Below are 20,259 nucleotides of genomic sequence, written 5' to 3' on the forward strand. Positions count from 1 at the left end.
GGTGACACAGCAGTTCCAGTCTCAGCTGGACACCCTGAACATCGGTCTGACTGGTGGAAAGCCCGACTTGATCACCACCACCCTCACAACTGTCACAATGGGTGTCAACGTAACAAGAAATGATACCATATTCAGTACTACTACAAGTTTCAGTAGCACTCCTGTCAACACTACTGGTAATCTCAACAATACTACAGCTCATGTGAACACCACCAGTCTCAGCAGCACCGACGTAATCAACACAATATACGCGACAAATAGTACAACACCCACCATAACTACTAATATTGAAACCAGTGCCAGTTCACCCACAACTATATATATCTACACGCCTTCTTCTTCCTCCACTGTGCCCATCACCACCAGTGGGACATCAACTACTGTCATCAGCACCACTACGCCCATCATAACTGCCACTAGCACAACTTTATCTTCTACTATGGTTCTCACTACAAAGAAAACTGCTAATATTGAAACCAGTGCCACCAGCCCTGCAACCACTGCAACTCGTACAACTGCCAGCGCAAGCACAACAACTACTCCTACCACTACCACCAACCCATCAACAACCTCTACTGCTACTACCACTACCAGCAATACTCCTATTACTACCACCACACCATCAACAACCTCTACTGCTACTACCACTCAAAGCACTACTCCTACCGTTACCATAACCCCATCAACAACCTCTACTGCTACTACCACTCGAAGCACTACTCCAATCACTACCACCACCCCATCAACAACCTCTATTGCTACAACCACTACCAGCACTACTCATATGACTACCACAACATCATCAACATCCTCTACTGCTACAACCACCACCAGCACTACTCCTATCACGACCACCACCCCATCAACAACATCTACCGCTACCACCACTCCCAGCACTACTCCTACCATGACCACCACCCCATCAACAACCTCTACTGCTACAACCACTACCAGCACTACTCCTACAATTACCACCACCACAACAACCTCTACAGCTACTACCACCCCAAGCACTACTCCTATCACCACCCCAACAACATCCTCTACTGCTACTACCACTACCAGCACTACTCCTATCATTACCACCAGCCCATCAACAACCTCTACTGCTACAACCACTACCAGCACTACTCCTATCACGACCACCACCCCATCAACAACCTCTACTGCTACTACCACTGCAAGCACTACTCCTACCATTACCACCACCCCATCAATAACCTCTTCTACTACAACCACTACAAGTACTACTCCGATCACTACCACCACACCATCAACAACCTCTACTGCTACTACTACTCCCAGCACTACTCCTACAATTACCACCACTGCAACAACCTCTACTGCTACTACCACTCCAAGCACTACTCCGATCACTACCACCACCCCATCAACAACCTCTACTGCAACAACCACTACAACCACTACTCCTATCACTACCAGCACCCCAACAACAACCTCTACAGCTACTACAACGACCAGCGCTACTGTTACCACCACCCCATCAACAACCTCTACTGCTACAACCACTACCAGCACTACTCCTATCACGACCACCACCCCATCAACCTCTACCGCTACTACCACTCCAAGCACTACTCCTATCATTACCACCACCCCATCAACAACCTCTACAGCTACTACCACCCCAAGCACTACTCCTATCACCACCCCAACAACATCCTCTACTGCTACTACCACAGCAAGCACTACTCCTATCATTACCACCACCCCATCAAGAACCGCTACTGCTACAACCACTACCAGCACTACTCCTATCACGACCACCACCCCATCAACAACCTCTACCGCTACTACCACCCCCAGCACTACTCCTACCATTACCACCACCCCATCAATAACCTCTTCTACTACAACCACTACAAGTACTTCTCCGATCACTACCACCACCCCATCAACAACCTCTACCGCTACCACCACTCCCAGCACTACTCCTACCACTACCACCACCCCATCAACAACCCCTACTGCTACTACCACTCCCAGCACTACTCCTACCACTACCACCACCCCATCAACAACCTCTAGTGCTACTACCACTCCAAGCACTACTCCTACCATTACCACCACCCCATCAACAACCCCTACTGCTACTACCACTCCCAGCACTACTATCACTACCACCACCCCATCAACAACCCCTACTCCTACTACCACTCCCAGCACTACTCCTAACACTACCACCACCCCATCAACAACCCCTACTGCTACTACCACTTTCAGCACAACTCCAACCACCACCACCACCCCATCAACAACCCCTACTGCTACTACCACTCCCAGTACTACTCCTACCAGAACCACACCAGCAACAACCTCTACTGCTACTACCACTCCCAGCAATACTCCTACCACTACCACCACCCCATCAACAACCCCTACTGCTACTACCACTCCAAGCACTACTCCTACCACTACCACCACCCCATCAACAACCTCTACTGCTACTACCACTCCAAGCACTACTCCTACCACTACCACCACCCCATCAACAACCCCTACTGCTACTACCACTCCCAGCACTACTCCTACCACTACCACCACCCCATCAACAACCTCTACTGCTACTACCACTCCAAGCACTACTCCTACCACTACCACCACCCCATCAACAACCCCTACTGCTACTACCACTCCCAGCACTACTATCACTACCACCACCCCATCAACAACCCCTACTCCTACTACCACTCCCAGCACTACTCCTACCACTACCACCACCCCATCAACAACCCCTACTGCTACTACCACTCCAAGCACTACTCCTACCACTACCACCACCCCATCAACAACCCCTACTGCTACTACCACTCCCAGCACTACTCCTACCACTACCACCACCCCATCAACAACCTCTACTGCTACTACCACTCCAAGCACTACTCCTACCACTACCACCACCCCATCAACAACCCCTACTGCTACTACCACTCCCAGCACTACTATCACTACCACCACCCCATCAACAACCCCTACTCCTACTACCACTCCCAGCACTACTCCTACCACTACCACCACCCCATCAACAACCCCTACTGCTACTACCACTTTCAGCACAACTCCAACCACCACCACCACCCCATCAACAACCCCTACTGCTACTACCACTCCTAGTACTACTCCTACCAGTACCACACCAGCAACAACCTCTACTGCTACTACCACTCCCAGCAATACTCCTACCACTTCCACCACCCCATCAACAACCCCTACTGCTACTACCACTCCAAGCACTACTCCTACCACTACCACCACCCCATCAACAACCCCTACTGCTACTACCACTCCCAGCACTACTCCTACCACTACCACCACCCCATCAACAACCTCTACTGCTACTACCACTCCAAGCACCACTCCTACCACTACCACCACCCCATCAACAACCCCTACTGCTACTACCACTCCCAGCACTACTATCACTACCACCACCCCATCAACAACCCCTACTGCTACTACCACTCCCAGCACTACTCCTACCACTACCACCACTCCATCAACAACCCCTACTGCTACTACCACTTTCAGCACAACTCCAACCACAACCACCACCCCATCAACAACCCCTACTGCTACTACCACTCCCAGTACTACTCCTACCAGTACCACACCAGCAACAACCTCTACTGCTAGTACCACTCCCAGCAATACTCCTACCACTACCACCACCCCATCAACAACCCCTACTGCTACTACCACTCCAAGCACTACTCCTACCACTACCACCACCCCATCAACAACCCCTACTGCTACTACCACTCCCAGCACTACTCCTACCACTACCACCACCCCATCAACAACCCCTATTGCTACTACCACTCCAAGCACTACTCCCACCACTACCACCACCCCATCAACAACACCTACTGCTACTACCACTCCCAGCACTACTCCTACCACTACCACCACCCCATCAACAACCTCTACTGCTACCACCACTCCCAGCACTACTCTTACCACTACCCCCACCCCATCAACAACCCCTACTGCTACTACCACTCCCAGCACTACTCCTACCACTACCACCACCCCATCAACAACATCTACTGCTACTACCACTCCCAGCACTACTCCTACCACTACCACCACCCCATCAACAACCTCTACTGCTACTACCATCCCCGGCAAAATCAAAACACCTTTTACATCGTCTACTGCTACCACTACTATCAGCACTACTCCTACCACTACCACCACCCCATCAACAACCTCTACTGCTTCTACCACTCCCAGCACTACTCCTATCACTACCACCACCCCATCAACAACCCCTACTGCTACTACCACTCCCAGCACTACTCCTACCACTACCACCACCCCATCAACAAGCCCTACTGCTACTACCACATCCAGCACAACTCCAACCACCACCACCACCCCATCAACAACCCCTACTGCTACTACCACTCCTAGCACTATTCCTACCACAACCACCAACCCAACAACAACCCCTACTGCTACTACCACTCCCAGAACTACTCCTACCACTACCACCACCCCATCAACAACCCCTACTGCTACTACCACTACCAGCACTACTCCTACCACTACCACCCCATCAACAACTTCTACTGCTACTATCACTCCCAGCACAACTCCAACCACAACCACCACCCCATCAACAACCCCTACTGCTACTTCCGCTCCTAGCACTACTCCTACCACTACCACCACCCGATCAACAACCTCTACTGCTACTACCACTCCCAGCACTACTCCTACCACTACCACCACCCCATCAACAACCCCTACTGCTACTACCACTCCCAGCACTACTCCTACCACTACCACCACCCCATCAACAACCTCTACTGCTACTACCACTCCAAACACTACTCCTACCACTACCACCACCCCATCAACAACCCCTACTGCTACTACCACTTCCATCACTACTCCTACCACTACCACCACCCCATCAACAACCCCTACTGCTACTACCACTTCCAGCACAACTCCAACCACCACCACCACCCCATCAACAACCCCTACTGCTACTACCACTCCCAGCACTACTATCACTACCACCACCCCATCAACAACCCCTACTGCTACTACCACTCCAAGCACTACTCCTACCACTACCACCACCCCATCAACAACCCCTACTGCTACTACCACTCCCAGCACCACTACCACAACCACCACCCCAACAACAACCTCTACTGCTACCACCACTCTAAGCACAACTACCACTACCACCACCCCATCAACCTCTACTGTGACTACCACTCTAAGCACAACTCCTACCACTACCACCACCCCATCAACAATCCCTAACGCTACTACCACTCCCAGCACAACTCCAACAACCCTCACCACCCCATCAACAACCTCTAGTGCTTCTACCACTCCCAGCACTACTCCTACGACTACCACCCCTTCAACAACCTCTAGTGCTACTACCACTCCCAGCACTACTCCTACCACTACCATTACCCCATCAACAACCCCTACTGCTACTACCACTCCCAGCACTACTCCTACCACTACCACCACCCTATCAACAACCTCTACTGCTACTATCACTCCCAGCACTACTCCTACCACTACCACCACCCCATCAACAACCCCTTTTGCTACTTCCGCTCCTAGCACTACTCCTACCACTACCACCACCCCATCAACAACCTCTACTGCTACTACCACTCCCAGCACAACTCCTACCACCACCACCACCCAATCAACAACCCCTACTGCTACTACCACTCCCAGCACTACTCCTACCACAACCACCACCCCAACAACAACCCCTACTGCTACTACCACTCCTAGCACTATTCCTACCACTACCACCACCCCATCAACAACCCCTACTGCTACTACCACTCCCAGCACTACTCCTACCACTACCACCACCCCATCAACAACCTCTACTGCTTCTACCACTCCCAGCACAACTCCTACCACCACCACCACCCAATCAACAACCCCTACTGCTACTACCACTCCCAGCACTACTCCTACCACAACCACCACCCCAACAACAACCCCTACTGCTACTACCACTCCTAGCACTATTCCTACCACTACCACCACCCCATCAACAACCCCCACTGCTACTACCACTCCCAGCACTACTCCTACCACTACCACCACCCCATCAACAACCCCTACTGCTACTACCACTCCCAGCACTACTCCTACCACTACCACCACCCCATCAACAACCCCTACTGCTACTACAACTCCCAGCACTACTATCACTACCACCACCCCATCAACAACCCCTACTGCTACTACCACTCCCAGCACTACTCCTACCACTACCACCACCCCATCAACAACCCCTACTGCTACTACCACTCCCAGCACTACTCCTACCACTACTACCACCCCATCAACCCCTACTGCTACTACCACTACCAGCACTACTCCTACCAGTACTACCACGCCATCAACAACCTCTACTGCTACTACCACTCCAAGCACTACTCCTACCACTACCACCACCCCATCAACAACCCCTACTGCTACTACCACTTCCATCACTACTCCTACCACTACCACCACCCCATCAACAACCCCTACTGCTACTACCACTTCCAGCACAACTCCAACCACCACCACCACCCCATCAACAACCCCTACTGCTACTACCACTCCCAGCACTACTATCACTACCACCACCCCATCAACAACCCCTATTGCTACTACCACTCCAAGCACTACTCCTACCACTACCACCACCCCATCAACAACCCCTACTGCTACTACCACTTCCATCACTACTCCTACCACTACCACCACCCCATCAACAACCCCTACTGCTACTACCACTCCCAGCACTACTCCTACCACTACCATCACCCCATCAACAACCCCTATTGCTACTACCACTCCAAGCACTACTCCTACCACTACCACCACCCCATCAACAACCTCTACTGCTACTACCACTCCCAGCACTACTCCTACCACTACCATCACCCCATCAACAACCCCTATTGCTACTACCACTCCAAGCACTACTCCTACCACTACCACCACCCCATCAACAACCCCTACTGCTACTACCACTCCCAGCACTACTACCACTACCAACACCCCATTAACAACCTCTACTGCTACTACCACTCTAAGCACAACTACCACTACCACCACCCCATCAACCTCTACTGTGACTACCACTCTAAGCACAACTCCTACCACTACCACCACCCCATCAACAACCCCTAAAGCTACTACCACTCCCAGCACAACTCAAACAACCCCCACCACCCCATCAACAACCTCTAGTGCTACTACCACTCCCAGCACTACTCCTACGACTACCACCCCTTCAACAACCTCTGGTGCTACTACCACTCCCAGCACTACTCCTACAACTACCATTACCCCATCAACAACCCCTACTGCTACTACCACTCCCAGCACTACTCCTACCACTACCACCACCCCATCAACAACCTCTACTGCTACTACCACTCCCAGCACTACTCCTACCACTACCACCACCCCATCAACAACCCCTATTGCTACTACCACTCCAAGCACTACTCCTACCACTACCACCACCCCATCAACAACACCTACTGCTACTACCACTCCCAGCACTACTCCTACCACTACCACCACCCCATCAACAACCTCTAGTGCTACTACCACTCCCAGCACTACTCCTACCAGTACCACCACCCCATCAACAACCTCTACTGCTACTACCACTCCAAGCACTACTCCTACCACTACCACCACCCCATCAACAACCCCTACTGCTACTACCACCCCAAGCACTACTCCTACCACTACCACCACCCCATCAACAACCACTACTGCTACTACCATCCCCGGCAAAATCAAAACACCTTTTACATCGTCTACTGCTACCACCACTATCAGCACTACTCCTACCACTACCACCACCCCATCAACAACCTCTACTGCTTCTACCACTCCCAGCACAACTCCTACCACCACCACCACCCAATCAACAACCCCTACTGCTACTACCACTCCCAGCACTACTCCTACCACAACCACCACCCCAACAACAACCCCTACTGCTACTACCACTCCTAGCACTATTCCTACCACTACCACCACCCCATCAACAACCCCCACTGCTACTACCACTCCCAGCACTACTCCTACCACTACCACCACCCCATCAACAACCTCTACTGCCACTACCACTTCCAGCACAACTCCAACCACCACCACCACCCCATCAACAACCCCTACTGCTACTACCACTCCCAGCACTACTCCTACCACAACCACCACCCCAACAACAACCCCTACTGCTACTACCACTCCTAGCACTATTCCTACCACTACCACCACCCCATCAACAACCCCTACTGCTACTACCACTCCCAGCACTACTATCACTACCACCACCCCATCAACAACCCCTACTGCTACTACCACTCCCAGCACAACTCCTACCACTACCACCACCCCATCAACAACCCCTACTGCTACTACCACTTCCAGCACAACTCCAACCACCACCACCACCCCATCAACAACCCCTACTGCTACTACCACTCCCAGCACTACTCCTACCACTACTACCACCCCATCAACAACCCCTACTGCTACTACCACTCCCAGCACTACTATCACTACCACCACCCCATCAACAACCCCTACTGCTACTACCACTCCCAGCACTACTATCACTACCACCACCCCATCAACAACCCCTACTGCTACTACCACTCCCAGCACTACTATCACTACCACCACCCCATCAACAACCCCTACTGCTACTACCACTCCCAGCACTACTATCACTACCACCACCCCATCAACAACCTCTACTGCTACTACCACTCCCAGCACTTCTCCTACCACTACCACCACCCCATCAACATCCCCTACTGCTACTACCACTTCCAGCACAACTCCAACCACCACCACCACCCCATCAACAACCCCTACTACTACTACCACTCCCAGCACTACTCCTACCACTACTACCACCCCGTCAACAACCCCTCCTGCTACTACCACTCCCAGCACTACTCCTACCACTACTACCACCCCATCAACAACTTCTACTGCTACTACCACTCCAAGAACTACTCCTACCACTACCACCACCCCATCAACAACCCCTACTGCTACTACCACTACTAGCACTACTCCTACCACTACCACCACCCCATCAACAACCTCTACTGCTACTACCACTCCAAGCACTAGTCCTACCACTACCACCACCCCATCAACAACCCCTACTGCTACTACCACTCCCAGCACTACTATCACTACCACCACCCCATCAACAACCCCTACTGCTACTACCACTCCCAGCACTACTCCTACGACTACCACCCCTTCAAGAACCTCTAGTGCTACTACCACTCCCAGCACTACTCCTACCACTACCACCACCACATCAACAACCTCTCCTGTTACTACTACTACAATCTCTACTCCTACCACAACCACCTCATCAACAACCCCTACTGCTACTACCACTCCCAGCACTACTCCTACCAGTACCACCCCATCAACAACCCCTACTGCTACTACCACTTCCAGCACAACTCCAACCACCACCACCACCCCATCAACAACCCCCACTGCTACTACCACTCCCAGCACTACTCCTACCACTACTACCACCCCGTCAACAACCCCTCCTGCTACTACCACTCCCAGCACTACTCCTACCACTACTACCACCCCATCAACAACTTCTACTGCTACTACCACTCCAAGCACTACTCCTACCACTACCACCACCCCATCAACAACCTCTACTGCTACTACCACTCCAAGCACTACTCCTACCACTACCACCTCCCCATCAACAACCTCTACTGCTACTACCACGACAAGCACTACTCCTACCACTACCACCACCCCATCAACAACCCCTACTGCTACTACCACTACTAGCACTACTCCTACCACTACCACCACCCCATCAACAACCTCTACTGCTACTACCACTCCAAACACTAGTCCTACCACTACCACCACCCCATCAAAAACCCCTACTGCTACTACCACTCCCAGCACTACTATCACTACCACCACCCCATCAACAACCCCTACTGCTACTACCACTCCCAGCACTACTCCTACGACTACCACCCCTTCAACAACCTCTAGTGCTACTACCACTCCCAGCACTACTCCTACCACTACCACCACCACATCAACAACCTCTCCTGTTACTACTACTACAATCTCTACTCCTACCACAACCACCTCATCAACAACCCCTACTGCTACTACCACTCCCAGCACTACTCCTACCAGTACCACCCCAGCAACAACCTCTACTGCTACTACCACTTCCATCACTACTCCTACCACTACCACCACCCCATCAACAACCCCTACTGCTACTACCACTTCCAGCACAACTCCAACCACCACCCCATCAACAACCCCTATTGCTACTACCACTCCAAGCACTACTCCTACCACTACCACCACCCCATCAACAACACCTACTGCTACTACCACTCCCAGCACTACTCCTACCACTACCACCACCCCATCAACAACCTCTAGTGCTACTACCACTCCCAGCACTACTCCTACCAGTACCACCACCCCATCAACAACCTCTACTGCTACTACCACTCCAAGCACTACTCCTACCACTACCACCACCCCATCAACAACCCCTACTGCTACTACCACCCCAAGCACTACTCCTACCACTACCACCACCCCATCAACAACCACTGCTGCTACTACCATCCCCGTCAAAATCAAAACACCTTTTACATCGTCTACTGCTACCACCACTATCAGCACTACTCCTACCACTACCACCACCCCATCAACAACCTCTACTGCTTCTACCACTCCCAGCACTATTCCTACCACTACCACCACCCCATCAACAACCCCCACTGCTACTACCACTCCCAGCACTACTCCTACCACTACCACCACCCCATCAACAACCTCTACTGCCACTACCACTTCCAGCACAACTCCAACCACCACCACCACCCCATCAACAACCCCTACTGCTACTACCACTCCCAGCACTACTCCTACCACAACCACCACCCCAACAACAACCCCTACTGCTACTACCACTCCTAGCACTATTCCTACCACTACCACCACCCCATCAACAACCCCTACTGCTACTACCACTCCCAGCACTACTATCACTACCACCACCCCATCAACAACCCCTACTGCTACTACCACTCCCAGCACAACTCCTACCACTACCACCACCCCATCAACAACCCCTACTGCTACTACCACTTCCAGCACAACTCCAACCACCACCCCATCAACAACCCCTACTGCTACTACCACTCCCAGCACTACTCCTACCACTACTACCACCCCATCAACAACCCCTACTGCTACTACCACTCCCAGCACTACTATCACTACCACCACCCCATCAACAACCCCTACTGCTACTACCACTCCCAGCACTACTATCACTACCACCACCCCATCAACAACCCCTACTGCTACTACCACTCCCAGCACTACTATCACTACCACCACCCCATCAACAACCCCTACTGCTACTACCACTCCCAGCACTACTATCACTACCACCACCCCATCAACAACCTCTACTGCTACTACCACTACTAGCACTACTCCTACCACTACCACCACCCCATCAACAACCTCTACTGCTACTACCACTCCAAACACTAGTCCTACCACTACCACCACCCCATCAACAACCCCTATTGCTACTACCACTCCAAGCACTACTCCTACCACTACCACCACCCCATCAACAACCCCTACTGCTACTACCACTCCCAGCACTACTACCACTACCAACACCCCATTAACAACCTCTACTGCTACTACCACTCCAAGCACTACTCCTACCACTACCACCACCCCATCAACAACCCCTACTGCTACTACCACTTCCATCACTACTCCTACCACTACCACCACCCCATCAACAACCCCTACTGCTACTACCACTCCCAGCACTACTCCTACCACTACCACCACCCCATCAACAACCCCTACTGCTACTACCACGACAAGCACTACTCCTACCACTACCACCACCCCATCAACAACCCCTACTGCTACTACCACTACTAGCACTACTCCTACCACTACCACCACCCCATCAACAACCTCTTCTGCTACTACCACTCCAAACACTAGTCCTACCACTACCACCACCCCATCAAAAACCCCTACTGCTACTACCACTCCCAGCACTACTATCACTACCACCACCCCATCAACAACCCCTACTGCTACTACCACTCCCAGCACTACTCCTACGACTACCACCCCTTCAACAACCTCTAGTGCTACTACCACTCCCAGCACTACTCCTACCACTACCACCACCACATCAACAACCTCTCCTGTTACTACTACTACAATCTCTACTCCTACCACAACCACCTCATCAACAACCCCTACTGCTACTACCACTCCCAGCACTACTCCTACCAGTACCACCCCAGCAACAACCTCTACTGCTACTACCACTTCCATCACTACTCCTACCACTACCACCACCCCATCAACAACCCCTACTGCTACTACCACTTCCAGCACAACTCCAACCACCACCCCATCAACAACCCCTATTGCTACTACCACTCCAAGCACTACTCCTACCACTACCACCACCCCATCAACAACACCTACTGCTACTACCACTCCCAGCACTACTCCTACCACTACCACCACCCCATCAACAACCTCTAGTGCAACTACCACTCCCAGCACTACTCCTACCAGTACCACCACCCCATCAACAACCTCTACTGCTACTACCACTCCAAGCACTACTCCTACCACTACCACCACCCCATCAACAACCCCTACTGCTACTACCACCCCAAGCACTACTCCTACCACTACCACCACCCCATCAACAACCACTGCTGCTACTACCATCCCCGGCAAAATCAAAACACCTTTTACATCGTCTACTGCTACCACCACTATCAGCACTACTCCTACCACTACCACCACCCCATCAACAACCTCTACTGCTTCTACCACTCCCAGCACTATTCCTACCACTACCACCACCCCATCAACAACCCCCACTGCTACTACCACTCCCAGCACTACTCCTACCACTACCACCACCCCATCAACAACCTCTACTGCCACTACCACTTCCAGCACAACTCCAACCACCACCACCACCCCATCAACAACCCCTACTGCTACTACCACTCCCAGCACTACTCCTACCACAACCACCACCCCAACAACAACCCCTACTGCTACTACCACTCCTAGCACTATTCCTACCACTACCACCACCCCATCAACAACCCCTACTGCTACTACCACTCCCAGCACTACTATCACTACCACCACCCCATCAACAACCCCTACTGCTACTACCACTCCCAGCACAACTCCTACCACTACCACCACCCCATCAACAACCCCTACTGCTACTACCACTTCCAGCACAACTCCAACCACCACCCCATCAACAACCCCTACTGCTACTACCACTCCCAGCACTACTCCTACCACTACTACCACCCCATCAACAACCCCTACTGCTACTACCACTCCCAGCACTACTATCACTACCACCACCCCATCAACAACCCCTACTGCTACTACCACTCCCAGCACTACTATCACTACCACCACCCCATCAACAACCCCTACTGCTACTACCACTCCCAGCACTACTATCACTACCACCACCCCATCAACAACCCCTACTGCTACTACCACTCCCAGCACTACTATCACTACCACCACCCCATCAACAACCTCTACTGCTACTACCACTCCCAGCACTTCTCCTACCACTACCACCACCCCATCAACATCCCCTACTGCTACTACCACTTCCAGCACAACTCCAACCACCACCACCACCCCATCAACAACCCCTACTACTACTACCACTCCCAGCACTACTCCTACCACTACTACCACCCCGTCAACAACCCCTCCTGCTACTACCACTCCCAGCACTACTCCTACCACTACTACCACCCCATCAACAACTTCTACTGCTACTACCACTCCAAGCACTACTCCTACCACTACCACCACCCCATCAACAACCCCTACTGCTACTACCACTACTAGCACTACTCCTACCACTACCACCACCCCATCAACAACCTCTACTGCTACTACCACTCCAAGCACTAGTCCTACCACTACCACCACCCCATCAACAACCCCTACTGCTACTACCACTCCCAGTACTAGTATCACTACCACCACCCCATCAACAACCCCTACTGCTACTACCACTCCCAGCACTACTCCTACGACTACCACCCCTTCAACAACCTCTAGTGCTACTACCACTCCCAGCACTACTCCTACCACTACCACCACCACATCAACAACCTCTCCTGTTACTACTACTACAATCTCTACTCCTACCACAACCACCTCATCAACAACCCCTACTGCTACTACCACTCCCAGCACTACTCCTACCAGTACCACCCCAGCAACAACCTCTACTGCTACTACCACTTCCATCACTACTCCTACCACTACCACCACCCCATCAACAACCCCTACTGCTACTACCACTTCCAGCACAACTCCAACCACCACCACCACCCCATCAACAACCCCCACTGCTACTACCACTCCCAGCACTACTCCTACCACTACTACCACCCCGTCAACAACCCCTCCTGCTACTACCACTCCCAGCACTACTCCTACCACTACTACCACCCCATCAACAACTTCTACTGCTACTACCACTCCAAGCACTACTCCTACAACTACCACCACCCCATCAACAACCTCTACTGCTACTACCACTCCAAGCACTACTCCTACCACTACCACCTCCCCATCAACAACCTCTACTGCTACTACCACGACAAGCACTACTCCTACCACTACCACCACCCCATCAACAACCCCTACTGCTACTACCACTACTAGCACTACTCCTACCACTACCACCACCCCATCAACAACCTCTACTGCTACTACCACTCCAAACACTAGTCCTACCACTACCACCACCCCATCAACAACCCCTACTGCTACTACCACTCCCAGCACTACTATCACTACCACCACCCCATCAACAACCCCTACTGCTACTACCACTCCCAGCACTACTCCTACGACTACCACCCCTTCAACAACCTCTAGTGCTACTACCACTCCCAGCACTACTCCTACCACTACCACCACCACATCAACAACCTCTCCTGTTACTACTACTACAATCTCTACTCCTACCACAACCACCTCATCAACAACCCCTACTGCTACTACCACTCCCAGCACTACTCCTACCAGTACCACCCCAGCAACAACCTCTACTGCTACTACCACTTCCATCACTACTCCTACCACTACCACCACCCCATCAACAACCCCTACTGCTACTACCACTTCCAGCACAACTCCAACCACCACCACCACCCCATCAACAACCCCCACTGCTACTACCACTCCCAGCACTACTATCACTACCACCACCCCATCAACAACCCCTACTGCTACTACCACTCCCAGCACTACTCCTACGACTACCACCCCTTCAACAACCTCTAGTGCTACTACCACTCCCAGCACTACTCCTACCACTACCACCACCACATCAACAACCTCTACTGCTACTACCACTCCCAGCACTACTCCTACCACTACCATTACCCCATCAACAACCCCTACTGCTACTACCACTCCCAGCACTACTCCTACCACTACCACCACCCCATCAACAACCTCTACTGCTACTACCACTCCCAGCACTACTCCTACCACTACCACCACCCCATCAACAACCCCTATTGCTACTACCACTCCAAGCACTACTCCGACCACTACCACCACCCCATCAACAACACCTACTGCTACTACCACTCCCAGCACTACTCCTACCAGTACCACCACCCCATCAACAACCTCTACTGCTACTACCACTCCAAGCACTACTCCTACCACTACCACCACCCCATCAACAACCCCTACTGCTACTACCACCCCAAGCACTACTCCTACCACTACCACCACCCCATCAACAACCACTACTGCTACTACCATCCCCGGCAAAATCAAAACACCTTTTACATCGTCTACTGCTACCACCACTATCAGCACTACTCCTACCACTACCACCACCCCATCAACAACCTCTACTGCTTCTACCACTCCCAGCACAACTCCTACCACTACCACCACCCCATCAACAACCCCCACTGCTACTACCACTCCCAGCACTACTCCTACCACTACCACCACCCCATCAACAACCTCTACTGCCACTACCACTTCCAGCACAACTCCAACCACCACCACCACCCCATCAACAACCCCTACTGCTACTACCACTCCCAGCACTACTCCTACCACAACCACCACCCCAACAACAACCCCTACTGCTACTACCACTCCTAGCACTATTCCTACCACTACCACCACCCCATCAACAACCCCTACTGCTACTACCACTCCCAGCACTACTATCACTACCACCACCCCATCAACAACCCCTACTGCTACTACCACTCCCAGCACAACTCCTAAAACTACCACCACCCCATCAACAACCCCTACTGCTACTACCACTTCCAGCACAACTCCAACCACCACCACCACCCCATCAACAACCCCTACTGCTACTACCACTCCCAGCACTACTCCTACCACTACTACCACCCCATCAACAACCCCTATTGCTACTACCACTCCCAGCACTACTATCACTACCACCACCCCATCAACAACCCCTACTGCTACTACCACTCCAAGCACTACTATCACTACCACCACCCCATCAACAACCCCTACTGCTACTACCACTCCCAGCACTACTATCACTACCACCACCCCATCAACAACCCCTACTGCTACTACCACTCCCAGCACTACTATCACTACCACCACCCCATCAACAACCCCTACTGCTACTACCACTCCCAGCACTACTATCACTACCACCACCCCATCAACAACCCCTACTGCTACTACCACTCCCAGCACTACTATCACTACCACCACCCCATCAACAACCCCTACTGCTACTACCACTCCCAGCACTACTATCACTACCACCACCCCATCAACATCCCCTACTGCTACTACCACTTCCAGCACAACTCCAACCACCACCACCACCCCATCAACAACCCCTACTACTACTACCACTCCCAGCACTACTCCTACCACTACTACCACCCCGTCAACAACCCCTCCTGCTACTACCACTCCCAGCACTACTCCTACCACTACCACCACCCCATCAACAACCCCTATTGCTACTACCACTCCCAGCACTACTATCACTACCACCACCCCATCAACAACCTCTACTGCTACTACCACTACTAGCACTACTCCTACCACTACCACCACCCCATCAACAACCTCTACTGCTACTACCACTCCAAACACTAGTCCTACCACTACCACCACCCCATCAACAACCCCTATTGCTACTACCACTCCAAGCACTACTCCTACCACTACCACCACCCCATCAACAACCCCTACTGCTACTACCACTCCCAGCACTACTACCACTACCAACACCCCATTAACAACCTCTACTGCTACTACCACTCCAAGCACTACTCCTACCACTACCACCACCCCATCAACAACCCCTACTGCTACTACCACTTCCATCACTACTCCTACCACTACCACCACCCCATCAACAACCCCTACTGCTACTACCACTCCCAGCACTACTCCTACCACTACCACCACCCCATCAACAACCCCTACTGCTACTACCACGACAAGCACTACTCCTACCACTACCACCACCCCATCAACAACCCCTACTGCTACTACCACTACTAGCACTACTCCTACCACTACCACCACCCCATCAACAACCTCTTCTGCTACTACCACTCCAAACACTAGTCCTACCACTACCACCACCCCATCAAAAACCCCTACTGCTACTACCACTCCCAGCACTACTATCACTACCACCACCCCATCAACAACCCCTACTGCTACTACCACTCCCAGCACTACTCCTACGACTACCACCCCTTCAACAACCTCTAGTGCTACTACCACTCCCAGCACTACTCCTACCACTACCACCACCACATCAACAACCTCTCCTGTTACTACTACTACAATCTCTACTCCTACCACAACCACCTCATCAACAACCCCTACTGCTACTACCACTCCCAGCACTACTCCTACCAGTACCACCCCAGCAACAACCTCTACTGCTACTACCACTTCCATCACTACTCCTACCACTACCACCACCCCATCAACAACCCCTACTGCTACTACCACTTCCAGCACAACTCCAACCACCACCCCATCAACAACCCCTATTGCTACTACCACTCCAAGCACTACTCCTACCACTACCACCACCCCATCAACAACACCTACTGCTACTACCACTCCCAGCACTACTCCTACCACTACCACCACCCCATCAACAACCTCTAGTGCAACTACCACTCCCAGCACTACTCCTACCAGTACCACCACCCCATCAACAACCTCTACTGCTACTACCACTCCAAGCACTACTCCTACCACTACCACCACCCCATCAACAACCCCTACTGCTACTACCACCCCAAGCACTACTCCTACCACTACCACCACCCCATCAACAACCACTGCTGCTACTACCATCCCCGGCAAAATCAAAACACCTTTTACATCGTCTACTGCTACCACCACTATCAGCACTACTCCTACCACTACCACCACCCCATCAACAACCTCTACTGCTTCTACCACTCCCAGCACTATTCCTACCACTACCACCACCCCATCAACAACCCCCACTGCTACTACCACTCCCAGCACTACTCCTACCACTACCACCACCCCATCAACAACCTCTACTGCCACTACCACTTCCAGCACAACTCCAACCACCACCACCACCCCATCAACAACCCCTACTGCTACTACCACTCCCAGCACTACTCCTACCACAACCACCACCCCAACAACAACCCCTACTGCTACTACCACTCCTAGCACTATTCCTACCACTACCACCACCCCATCAACAACCCCTACTGCTACTACCACTCCCAGCACTACTATCACTACCACCACCCCATCAACAACCCCTACTGCTACTACCACTCCCAGCACAACTCCTACCACTACCACCACCCCATCAACAACCCCTACTGCTACTACCACTTCCAGCACAACTCCAACCACCACCCCATCAACAACCCCTACTGCTACTACCACTCCCAGCACTACTCCTACCACTACTACCACCCCATCAACAACCCCTACTGCTACTACCACTCCCAGCACTACTATCACTACCACCACCCCATCAACAACCCCTACTGCTACTACCACTCCCAGCACTACTATCACTACCACCACCCCATCAACAACCCCTACTGCTACTACCACTCCCAGCACTACTATCACTACCACCACCCCATCAACAACCCCTACTGCTACTACCACTCCCAGCACTACTATCACTACCACCACCCCATCAACAACCTCTACTGCTACTACCACTCCCAGCACTTCTCCTACCACTACCACCACCCCATCAACATCCCCTACTGCTACTACCACTTCCAGCACAACTCCAACCACCACCACCACCCCATCAACAACCCCTACTACTACTACCACTCCCAGCACTACTCCTACCACTACTACCACCCCGTCAACAACCCCTCCTGCTACTACCACTCCCAGCACTACTCCTACCACTACTACCACCCCATCAACAACTTCTACTGCTACTACCACTCCAAGCACTACTCCTACCACTACCACCACCCCATCAACAACCCCTACTGCTACTACCACTACTAGCACTACTCCTACCACTACCACCACCCCATCAACAACCTCTACTGCTACTACCACTCCAAGCACTAGTCCTACCACTACCACCACCCCATCAACAACCCCTACTGCTACTACCACTCCCAGTACTAGTATCACTACCACCACCCCATCAACAACCCCTACTGCTACTACCACTCCCAGCACTACTCCTACGACTACCACCCCTTCAACAACCTCTAGTGCTACTACCACTCCCAGCACTACTCCTACCACTACCACCACCACATCAACAACCTCTCCTGTTACTACTACTACAATCTCTACTCCTACCACAACCACCTCATCAACAACCCCTACTGCTACTACCACTCCCAGCACTACTCCTACCAGTACCACCCCAGCAACAACCTCTACTGCTACTACCACTTCCATCACTACTCCTACCACTACCACCACCCCATCAACAACCCCTACTGCTACTACCACTTCCAGCACAACTCCAACCACCACCACCACCCCATCAACAACCCCCACTGCTACTACCACTCCCAGCAC

General features: G+C 52.2%; 1 protein-coding gene across 1 annotated transcript; it reads left to right on the plus strand.

The window, feature by feature from the left end:
- Nucleotides 1-97: 97 nt before the first annotated feature.
- Nucleotides 98-19,944, plus strand: LOC143484590 (uncharacterized). The gene is made up of 8 exons (XM_076983400.1): nt 98-109; nt 775-893; nt 5,419-11,965; nt 12,220-12,257; nt 14,740-15,815; nt 16,905-17,954; nt 18,117-18,484; nt 19,906-19,944. Exons 1-8 carry the CDS (start codon nt 98-100, stop codon nt 19,942-19,944), a joined length of 9,249 nt encoding a protein of 3,082 aa, XP_076839515.1.
- The last annotated feature ends 315 nt before the right edge of the window (nt 19,945-20,259 follow it).

Source organism: Brachyhypopomus gauderio, chromosome 20, assembly GCF_052324685.1.
Source record: "Brachyhypopomus gauderio isolate BG-103 chromosome 20, BGAUD_0.2, whole genome shotgun sequence".
NCBI classification, from domain to species: domain Eukaryota; kingdom Metazoa; phylum Chordata; class Actinopteri; order Gymnotiformes; family Hypopomidae; genus Brachyhypopomus; species Brachyhypopomus gauderio.